We start from the raw sequence: 10,966 nt of genomic DNA, 5'->3' as shown, positions 1-10,966 counted from the left end.
GCATTCCTGGACATTTCCCTGAGGCAGGAGCAGGTACGATGGACCTCTGGGGACGACTGGCCTTCTTGCTGTTGCTGCTGTGGCTGCTGCGAGGCCTGGGGCAGTCCTCATGGCCTGCAGCAGTGGCCCTGGCTCTGCGCTGGCTCCTGGGAGACTCTGCCTGCTGTGTGCTGCTGGGCCTGGCTGTGCTGGCGTGGCCCTGGCTCGGGCCCTGGATGCCCCACTGGCTGAGTCTGGCTTACGCGGCCCTCACGCTGGCTCTGCTGCCCACGCGGCCGCCCCCAGGGCTGCGCTGGCTGCCTGCAGACCTGGCCTACATCTTCAAGGTTCTCCGCCTGGGCCTGAACATCTGGGCGCGCTTGAGCCGCCAGCCACCTGACACCTTCATAGATTCCTTCGAGCGGCGGGTGCGAGCGCAGCCAGGGAGAGCGATCTTGGTGTGGACGGGGCCGGGGAGCCGCTCGGTCACCTTCGGGGAGCTGGATGCCAGGGCCTGCCAGGCGGCGTGGGTCATGAAGGCCGAGCTGGGCAGCGCCACGGGACCCCGCGCTCAGGAGCCCACTGCCCTCCTTGTGCTGCCCTCACAGACCATTCCTGCCCTGGGCCTGTGGCTCGGGCTGGCCAAGCTGGGCTGTCCGGTGGCCTGGATTAATCCACACGGCCGGGGGGCGCCCCTGGTGCACTCGGTGCTGAGCTCTGGGGCTCGGGTGCTGGTGGTAGACCCAGGTGAGGACCTCAGAGACCAGCGGAGGTCGGATGTGGTGGGGACAGGGGAAGGAGACAGACGTGTAGGATTGCTGTTCAGAGGGTCCTGGTGGGGGCTGGGCAAGAGCTCCGTGCCCCTCACCCACCCCCAGGCAATTAGGGCCAAAACTTAGTTGCTGGGAAGTAGTTCTGAGGGCACCAGGGCTTTGCTTTGTGTTTTCTTCAACACGGCTATTTCAACTTTTTCTGCCCCCCAATACGAATTACGGGGTTCTTTACAGATAAGGTAGATGCTCTTCTCTGCCGGCTGCTTCCTCCACGGCTGGCAGTGGGCTCCTCTCCCACGTCTCGGGTCCCCCCCCCCACCTCAGAGGTGGGCCTCCTCTAAATTCCTCCTCTGACCCATTCCCACAGGCCTCCGCGAGAGCCTGGAGGAGGTCCTTCCCAAGCTGCAGGCAGAGAACATCCGCTGCTTCTATCTCAGCCACTCCTCCCCCACGCCGGGGGTGAGGGCTCTGGGGGCTGCCCTTGATGCTGCACCCTCAGACCCCGTGCCCGCTGACCTTCGAGCTGAGATCAAGCTGAGAAGCCCAGCCCTGTTCATCTACACCTCGGGGACCACCGGTGAGGGCGCCCAGCAGTCCTAGCCCAACCTCTGAACCCTTCTGCTGACATGACTCCAAGCCTGACCTGTGCCTCAAACTTGACCTCTGAACCCACCCTGCCCTTTGATTTTGACACCTGGCCGAACTCTGACCCCCAGTGTTATTTGAATGGTCAGTGCCAGAACCCTGCCTCTGCCCAGTAAACAGCCACTGAAACCCTGAACTTTGGAATTCAGCCTCTGAACTCCAGTCCAACTTGTCCTCCCTAAACCCATCCACAGGTCCCATACTTGACCACCTTTCGAGAGCCTCAAAGCCCTGACTGTGCAGACCTGATCCTGGAGACCCACTCCTGCGTGTGCGCCCCTCGAGTGCTGTCCGTGCACCACCCCCACTCCTCCCGTTGCTTCTCCCCCCAGGGCTCCCGAAGCCAGCCATCCTCACGTACGAGCGGGTGCTGCAGATAAGCGGGATGCTGACCCTGTGTGGGGTCACAGCTGATGACGTGGTCTACACGGTCTTGCCTCTGTACCACACGATGGGGCTGGTCCTTGGGGTCCTTAGCTGCCTGGAGCTTGGTAAGCCCTTCGCTGAGGACCACCCTCCAATCCTCAGGACTGCCAGACTTGATGTCAAGGCCCCATAGGTTACCCAGCACCCCAGGTTCTTACCTTTGACAAGGGACAGTGAGCCCCAGGGCTACCTGGACAGAGGGCTGGACACCCAGACAGTCCTTAATGGCTGTGCTGTGGTCGGGAGGTGAAAGAGCTGATGTGAGTGTTGGTCACTCATATCTGTCATCGTCACAGGCGGAGCCAGTGAGGGAACACTCACCAAACATTCCATCCGGCTGTCGTCTCCCTAGACACCTGACCATGAATTCTGTCAACAGACTGTGCTGGTCTGTTTTTTGTTGTTGTTGTTGTTTTTCGTTTTTTTTCCCTGAAATTTTAACATGGAAAATTTTGAAATATAAAAATTTCTAAAATTCTCTACATGCATCCTCAAGTACTCACCACCCAGCTTCAGCCACCATCAGCATTCTGCTCTTCTGTGTTTCGTTTATCGCCTCCCCCTTATTCCCACTTGTCTTTTTACTCACATTTTATTTAAAAAATTTAAAATCATGGACAATTTCAAACATACACTAAAGCAGAGCAGATAGTTTGATGATGCTTCCCATATCCTCACCCAGCCTCAACAATTGTTAACATGTTGCCAATTTTATTTCATATGTACTCCCTTCCTTCTTTCTGGATTATTTTGGAGCAAATCCTAGACACTATCTTCTTGTTGGTAAATATTGCAGTATGTATCTCTAACAGGTAAGGCCTTAAAAAACTGTAACCAGATTGATCATCACACCTGAAAAACTTAACAGTAACTCTTTGATGTTATCTGATGTGCCCTTCATGTTAAAAATTTCCCCAATTGTCTCACTGTCTTTTTGCAGTTAAACTGTTCTCATTGTACTTGCTCGCTTGGTCTCTGCTCCTCTCCCTCCCACACTTCCTGGTAGACTAGATGTTCCCTCTAGAGATGTTTTCAGATTCAGTCCAATTATTCTCGTCAAGAACCTTGGTGGGGTGCAAAGTGCCTCCTAAATTGTCAGGTTGGAGGCTGCTCAAAACTGGGATCCTACCTTAGGCTAAGAAGAATTGGGAAGCTTTCGTTGGAAAAATCCTTATCAACCTCCCCCCTGGCTTTAGCAGCTCTTGAAGACCTTTCCAGAATCCAGGCATTTCACTAGGGGCTGCTAACAAAGCTATCGCTTTCAAGGACCCAGCATCCATTTTCACAGAGAGGGCATTATATTTCACCTCTGTCAAGATACAGCCTCGAAGAAGACACATACTTGCTATCTCACCAAGCACACGAGCCATCGTCCCTTTGGGTGCAGGGATGATATTTAGCTTTCGGGGTTTTGTTGAGGATTAGGATTGAGGTAAGGGGAGTGCCATCCACAGAGCCAGCTGCAGAGGAGGGGATCAGAAAAGGAGGGAGCAATTTCCTGGAGTGGATGTAGTGGCCCCTAAGATGTATTAATCCATGTGTCCATCCTTCAGAACATCCATATATCCATCCACCAACCCACCCATCCACCCTTCCACCCACCTTTCCACCCACCTACCCATTCATCCATCTATCCATTTGCCGAGCTAGACATTCCTAAGACAGTTATCACAATCAAGAGTGATTCCTACTCACAGCCCTTATTCGGCAGTGCTCACTTTGTACCAGGTACCGAGCTTTCCACACATACTGGAGACGGGATTCAAACTCAGGCTCGTCTGTGCTCTTCTCATGGGAATAGTTTTGGCTGGGCCAGCAACACAGAGATGAGCCTGATGTCATCTTGGGTTTCAGGGGCCACAGCCAGGTGATCAAAGCAGCTTCTCACAGTGGCTTGGAAGCATGACCTGAAACCCTTTTCTCTCCTCCCTCCAAGGAGTGACCTGTGTCCTGGCCCCCAAGTTCTCTGCCTCCTGCTTCTGGGACGACTGTCGGCAGCACGGCGTGACTGTGATCCAGTATGTGGGCGAGGTCCTGCGGTACCTGTGCAACACTCCCCAGGTGAGGTGCTAAGATTAGGGCTCCGAGGTGAGCACCCCAGGAATCATCCCAGGTAAAGATCTCAGGTAGATTCAGTCCAGGACTCAAGCAAGGTCCCTCAGGTATCAATAAAACACCCCAGACAAGAGGCACGGACAGTGAGTCCCACACAAGGTTTCCAATCATGGCTGCTTTGATGATCAGCGGTGCTATCTTGGGCAGGTGACTTCACGTCTCTCGGTGTCCTCTTTGGGAAATCAGGAATAATACCTCAAGGGGTTATTGTGAGAATTAAACACGTAAAGTGCCTAGAACAGGGTGTGGCTCAGGACAAACTCACTAGATGCGAGCTGGCCTCATGCTATGTATCAATGATGTATGGACCCTGGGTAACTGTCTCTAAGCAAGATCTCCAGGTATCCTTCCAAATATAGTCTCTAGGTAACCCCTCGGGGAAAGGTTCCTGGTAACTACCCCCAAGTAAGGCTCCCAGATAACTCCCCAAGATAAAGCTTCAAGTCACTCCCCGGGTTACCTTCAGGTAAAGGCCCCCAAGTAACCCCTCCTGGTAAGACCTCCAGTTAACCCCGCCCCCCCAGGTAAAAGCTTCAGGTAACTACCCCTATATAAGACCCCAGATGTTGCCCCTAGGTAAGACCCCAGATGAGGCCTCCCATCACCCCTAGATATCTCTCCAGGTAAGGTTCCCAGGTAACCTCTGCAGGTAACCCCTGCAAGTAACTCTCCAGGTACAGACTCCAGGTAACTGCTCAAGTAAGAACTCAGGTAGATCACCTAGGTAAAGACCCCCCATCACCTCCCAGGTAGCTGCTCAGGTCAGGACCCAGGATAGCCCTCCCGGGTAAGGGTTCCTGGGCACACCCGAGGGCACCTCCTCACCCTTCTTGGGATGTCCCTGCAGCGGCCAGAGGACCGAACACATAAAGTCCGCCTGGCGATTGGCAGTGGACTCCGGGCAGAAGTGTGGGAGACCTTCCAGCAGCGCTTTGGCCCCATTCGGATCTGGGAAGTCTACGGCGCCACGGAAGGCAACGGTGGCTTTGTCAACTATCCAGGGCGCTGTGGGGCCCAGGGCAAGACAAGCTGCTTCCTTCGAGTGAGTGTGTTGGGCGTGACAGTGGCCCTGATTGAGGCTGAGCCCACAGGACCTCTGCTGACACCTCCCCACCCTCCACTCAGATGCTGTCCCCCTTCGAGCTTGTACAGTACAGCATGGAGACAGAGGAGCCTGTGAGGGACAGCTGGGGCCTCTGCATCCCTGCGAGGCCAGGTATGGGGGCTGGGGAACCTTCTCTGGGTGTGGGGAGGGTGGAGACCCTAGGTCTCCTCCGTGGCTGGAACAAGCCACCCAAAGCCTTGCGGTTGATGTCCAGTGGTGGTGTCTGCAGTCCTCACCTGGACCCCGAGTCCCAGGCCTGTCTGATGGCGGTCCGGGGCCCTCTCCCTCTCAGCTTGTCAGCTCTGCCCAGCTCCTCTGCCTCAACCTCTTGTCCATTTGAGTTGTTCTCTTGAGCTTTCTGTGGAAGTCACATCCTCCCAGGCATCAGTCTCTTGTCCTGAACCTTCTCCTAGGGTCTTCTCTCCGGGGGCGTTGCAAGGTCCCGGCAAAATCTCTCTCTTCCCACCACCATTTGCCTCTCTCCCTCGTCCATCCTTGTTAGCCTTTCCCTATTTCTTTTCTTTCTTTCTTTCTTTCTTTTTTTAAACACTTAGATAACATTTACTATGTGGCAGGTATCGTGCTGTACATACAATTATTTAATATCTACCCCCAGCATATTGTCTGGCCCACGGCCAGTGGTCAGTTTGTTGAGTGAATGAACCCGGCCCCTATGTGCACACCTGCAAAGTTGCTGACTAGCCCCTGGAGCAGCCCATTACACTCATAGATAACTGGTGATTGGAAGGATCTTCTTTATACTGACCCCAGCTGCCTCCCTGCAATTTCCACCCTCTGATTCTATTTCTGCCCCTGTGGGGCCACACAGTACGAGCCTTAACTGTCCTTCCGCAAGCTCGACTTCGCAGCATCTGAAGACTCATCCGTCCCCCTAGCGTCTCCCTTCCCGACCCTCCCTGCAGAGACTCCTCCGGGCTCCTTTCCGCGGCGGTGGTCCCCCTATTTCTAATGGACTCCCTGACGCCACCTTCCCTCTCCTTCTGCCTCTCATTTTCTGTCTCTGGATCTGTTTCTGGGTCTCTGTCTCTTCTCTCGCAGAGTCCCGGCCGCGGCCTGGTGGGCTCCTGATGTCCTCGTCCACGGCTAATGCCGGACTCCCACTCCTACCCCCCAGGGGAGGCAGGGCTCCTGCTGACCCAGGTGCTGCGTCACCAACCTTTCCTGGGCTACCGTGGGCCCCGGGAGCACACAGAAAGGAAGTTGGTGAAGAACGTGCGGCGCCCGAACGACCTTTACTACAACACGGGGGACGTGCTGGCCCTGGACGACGAAGGCTTCCTGTACTTCCGCGACCGCCTCGGGGACACCTTCCGGTCCCGCGGGGTTTCTCAGGGCGGGGCTTCTGGATTCTGGAGGGGGCGGGGCTTCGTGGACAGGAGGCGGAGCCTCTCCTTTCCAGGGACGGGACTTCTGAATTCCAGAGGGGAAGGGGCCTAGTCGCCAGGAGGCGGGGCTTGGTCAGGGGCGGGGCCTCCTTTCCTGGGCCCTGGTCCCAGCACCCCCTCCAACCCCGCAGGTGGAAGGGTGAGAACGTGTCCACGCGGGAGGTGGAGGGCGTGCTGTCACTCGTGGACTTCCTGCAGGAGGTGAACGTCTACGGTGTGCCTGTGCCAGGTGCGGAGTGTTCACCTCATTCTAACCCCCCGACTGCTTTGTGGGTGGTGCCGGAGCTTTGTTACAGGTGGGGGGCTGCTGGGACCCAGGGGAGAGAGCCAGCCGCGGGCACTGTGAGCTGGGTCCGCCGAGGATGCATGTGCTCCACAGGATGTGAGGGCAAGGTGGGCATGGCTGCCGTGCAGCTGGCCCCCGGCCAGGCGTTTGACGGGCAGAGGCTGTACCAGCACGTGCGCACTTGGCTCCCCGCCTACGCTGCCCCTCATTTCATTCGTATTCAGGTGAGCTCAACGTGGCTGGAGTAGGTGGGTGGGAGGTCTCGGCGGGACAGTCACAGTCGGGGTTACAGTCCCTGCCCTTGCAGGACGCCTTGGAGATCACAAGCACGTTCAAACTGGTGAAGTCGCGGTTGGTGCGCGAGGGCTTCAACGTGGGCATTGTTGCTGACCCCCTGTACCTGCTGGACAACCAGGCCCGAGCCTTCCGGCCCCTGACGCCAGATATATACCGGGCAGTATGTGAGGGAGCCTGGAGACTCTAACCATCGGGTCAGCCCACAGGACATCCGAAGGCACTAGGCCCAACACTGATCACCACCCCCTCTCGTATTGTCACCCACACCCCAGACCTGCACGGCGTCGTCAGGAATCCCAGCCTCTCCTTATCCCCAGCCGCACAGTGTGGGATGACCCTGGCCCTGCAGCAGAGCGAGAATAAACTTGGATGTGTACACAGATGTCTGTGTGGATGGGGAAGCAAGCAAGGAGTGCAGGGGCCGGTGCCCTCACTTACTTCAGGGTCCCCCACTCCCTCTTGAGGAGTGGCCTTGTCTGGTCAAGGCCAGGGGTGTGGGATGAGCCCGCAGCCCCACAGCCACCCCAGGTGGAGAGACAATTCTATCTGTGGGTCATTTGTGGCCTCTGATGCAGCTGAGGCTTGGCTAGGCCAGTGGATGTGGACGTGGTCTCGAGGATATGGGGAGAAGTGCCATGATGGGCAGTCTGACAAAGGCCAGAGGGCGTTGGACTGAGGCAAGAAGGGTGTGGCTGGGGGAGGAGTGTGTCTGGCAGAGTTCATGTGCAAAGGCCCTGCGGCAAGTCCCTCTGGGGGAAGCAGAGGCAGAGGCTTCTGGAGAACAGAGTACACAGTGTCTTAGGGTCCATTGTGGGAGCAGTGGGCAGGGGGATGTTAGCAGGAACAGTTGCTGCTGGGTGACATCCCCAAGGCAGTATCATGGTCCCACGGGCCCCTGGGCACTTTAAGGTGGGTTTGCTATGAGGATCTTCTCTTCAGTGGTGGCGGCCGGGTGCTGTGTGCAGCCTGAGCAAGCAGACCAGGCACTGCGGGCCACCCCTGTGGTTATCTTCCGGGATGTGGCTATTCCTGTTGTCATTGACTGTTTCTCTGCCCTTGGGGCCAAGGGAGCCCCGTCTGTCCCCCACAGAACCACAGCCCCTTCTTGGCACTGGTGCACACAGCTGGACTCAATCTGGGCCCACTGTGGTCCAGGCCGCCTCCCTGCACACACTAGGTCCTCAGGCTTGTTCACACGCCTGTTCCCTCCATGAGAGACCCTGGCTAGGAAGGGAGCTGGGGCTGTGTGAACATAGCAGCAGAGGCCCAGGCTGGCCACGCCTGCTTTGGCCCAGGCCTACTTCCTCCTGGAGCACACAGTAGGTCCAGTATCATTTGACAGCTGGCACATAGCAGCAGAGACCGGGCTGGTCCACCTTGAGGCCCAGTGTCCTGCCCTTAAGGCCCTTGTACCCTCCAGGACCAGAAACCAGCTTGGAAGAGAGCTTGGAGTGTATGGGTGAGGCAGTAGAGCCTGCCACTGGCCACCCCGCTGCGACCCAGTGCTCCTGCCATGACTGGTCACTGTCCCTTAAGACCTGCCGGGCACTGCTGTACAGGCTCTCCAGGCTTCCCTGGAGAAGGAAAAGCTGCCCATCACCTGTGCCAGCATGAGCCGATACGTCCACCTCTCCTGCATGTACCATGCTGCGAGTGGGGTCAAGCTGTGGCCACCCCACCCCGATGAGGAACACTGCATTCCCGCACCCGGGTCAAGGGGACCTGACTGGTGAGGCCGTGTCACTGCATCTCCTCTTGACAGAAGAGGCTAGCATCTGGGATGTGAGCCAAAGAGACCCACCCAGTCAACAGAATAACATGTGCTGGGATGCCTGGAGAGTGGCGCGGGGGGGACGTGTGCTGGACGCGAACCTGGGTCTGTGGATCCCGGAGGTTTCAGTGTGGATTGAGGGCTGGCCGCTTACAGCCTGGATGGTCTGGGGCAATGCCTAGAACCCCTTACCTCCCGAGCACTGTCCTTCATTGTAAAATGGAACTGGTGATTGTGTCCACCTCAACAGATGTTTATGGGGATTAAACAAGATAGAAGTGCAGGGAAAGTTCCCCACAAGGGCTACCTGTCGGCCCTGACATTGGCATCCTGGCTCGGCTCTCACTGCGGGCCTGTTTCTTCATCAGCAGCGTCACTGGGAGGGATCATTGACAGCAACAACAGGATTAAACTGTCCCTAAGAACCCTCAAGATTGCCCTTGTAGCCGGGCTAATGCGGGTCGTCTCAGTCAACAGTCTGTGTCACCCTCATCCTATCTCACAGGGTGGGTGTAGCGTTATTCCCACTTTACCGTCAAGGAAGCCCCGGCTGACGGGGTGCTTCAGCCATGAGTTATTTAGCCAGCACCATCAGGGCAGGCGTCAAGTCCCTCCGTCATCGCATGGATGTTATAAAAAGATCTCACTATGGATCTGAAGGCTTACAGGTTCACCAGCACTTGAAACAAATTCCTGCCCCTGCAAGCCCCAGTCAGCTTCGGACATTCACAATTTTTGCTATTACCTTTGCAAGGATCAAAACATAATTGTTGGGGCTTCCCTGGTGGCGCAGTGCTTAAGAATCCTCCTGCCAATGCAGGGGGGGACTATCCTGTTCATTTATTGTATCTGTAGTGCTCAGAACTGTGCTTAGCACATAGCAGGGGACACAGGTTCGAGTCCTGGTCCGGGAAGATCCCACATGCCGTGGAGCAACTAAGCCCAGGAGCCACAACTACTGAGCCTGTGCTCTACAGCCCGCAAACCACAACTACTGAAGCCCGCGAGCCACAACTACTGAAGCCCGTGCGCCTAGAGCCCGTGCTCCGCAACAAGAGAAGCCACCGTAATGAGAAGCCCGCTCACCACAACGAAGAGTAGCCCCCGCTCACCGCAACTAGAGAAAGCCCGCGTGCAGCAAACAAGACCCAATGCAGCTTAAAATTAAAAAAAAAAAAAATGTGGCTGGTGGCCCCAGCTTCCTCTCCCAAAGGCTGCTTCACGTTAATGCCAGCAAGGAGGTTTGCATTTGTTGTTGTTTTCTGCGGCCTTGTCAGGTAGAGTCACAGCTTGTAGCCACTTTAAATCCCGTGTCTTCAAGTGACAGGGACATTGGCTGTTCCTCCTTGTGACTTCTCCATTTGTGTGTTTTGCTGACTTTCCTTTGGAGGTTTGCCTTGTTCTTAACAATTTAAAGGAGTTCTTTAAATTTGTCTTTTCAGGATATTAGCCTTTTATCTGTACTGGGTGGCACAGATTTGGTGCAGACTCTTTTAATCTTGTTTCTGTATCTCTTTGCTGTACAGAAATTAGACTTTTATGTAGTCACATAAGATTAAGCCAGTTCCATAAAATAACTGGATAGACTTCTGTATCCCTGGGCTTCTGTTGTAGAAAATCCATTACTAATGGATTTTTAAATGTGTTGCCATGGGGTTGCTCATAATATACATGAATTTATATTTCCTTATATCTCTGATACAAGTCTATTTGGTGGGTACATTTTACTCTTTAGACTTACATACTTTAGAGACCTCTCTCATTTCTTTGCTCAGGTTCAGTGGTGTAATCTATTTTATTTATTGTTCTGTGCAGAGAGCTCTATTTTGGATTTATTTGCTGTACTCTTCTGGATTGGTCTTTTAAGTTTGTGTACTGTTCCTGCCTGTGTAAACTTCTGGGGTGATGAGCGGGCACGGCCGGGAGAGCTGGCACAAGCGGTCCTCTCAGGTGGGCCAGGCTGTCCTCGCTTCAGCCCTGAAAACAAGATCCCTGTAAGCCTACTCTGTGAGCAGAGTCTGTGAGCCACATCTAGCTTCACTCTGCCGTTGTTTTGTGACTTCAGGCCTTTACCCCAAACCATGTCTCCCTCACACAGACTCGGGCCTGAGGGCCCTAATATACATTTTGCAACAGAAAAAAAGCAAGTTCTATCGCCCCCGC

The 10,966-nt window shown here is 55.3% G+C and overlaps 1 protein-coding gene across 1 annotated transcript; it reads left to right on the top strand.

The window, feature by feature from the left end:
- Positions 1–18: 18 nt before the first annotated feature.
- On the top strand, positions 19–7,411 carry SLC27A5 (solute carrier family 27 member 5). Its single transcript, XM_007457484.1, has 10 exons — positions 19–726; positions 1,120–1,329; positions 1,730–1,888; positions 3,760–3,884; positions 4,786–4,980; positions 5,064–5,154; positions 6,179–6,377; positions 6,581–6,678; positions 6,829–6,959; positions 7,043–7,411. The coding sequence occupies exons 1-10, from the start codon at positions 39–41 to the stop codon at positions 7,217–7,219; spliced, it is 2,073 nt and encodes a 690-aa protein (XP_007457546.1). The 5' UTR covers positions 19–38; the 3' UTR covers positions 7,220–7,411.
- Positions 7,412–10,966: the final 3,555 nt, after the last annotated feature.

The sequence above is a fragment of the Lipotes vexillifer genome, unplaced genomic scaffold (assembly GCF_000442215.2).
Source record: "Lipotes vexillifer unplaced genomic scaffold, Lipotes_vexillifer_v1.1 scaffold995, whole genome shotgun sequence".
Classification (NCBI taxonomy): domain Eukaryota; kingdom Metazoa; phylum Chordata; class Mammalia; order Artiodactyla; family Lipotidae; genus Lipotes; species Lipotes vexillifer.
Note: the sequence above shows the minus strand (reverse complement) of the source record. Positions and strands in the feature narration are given on the sequence as shown.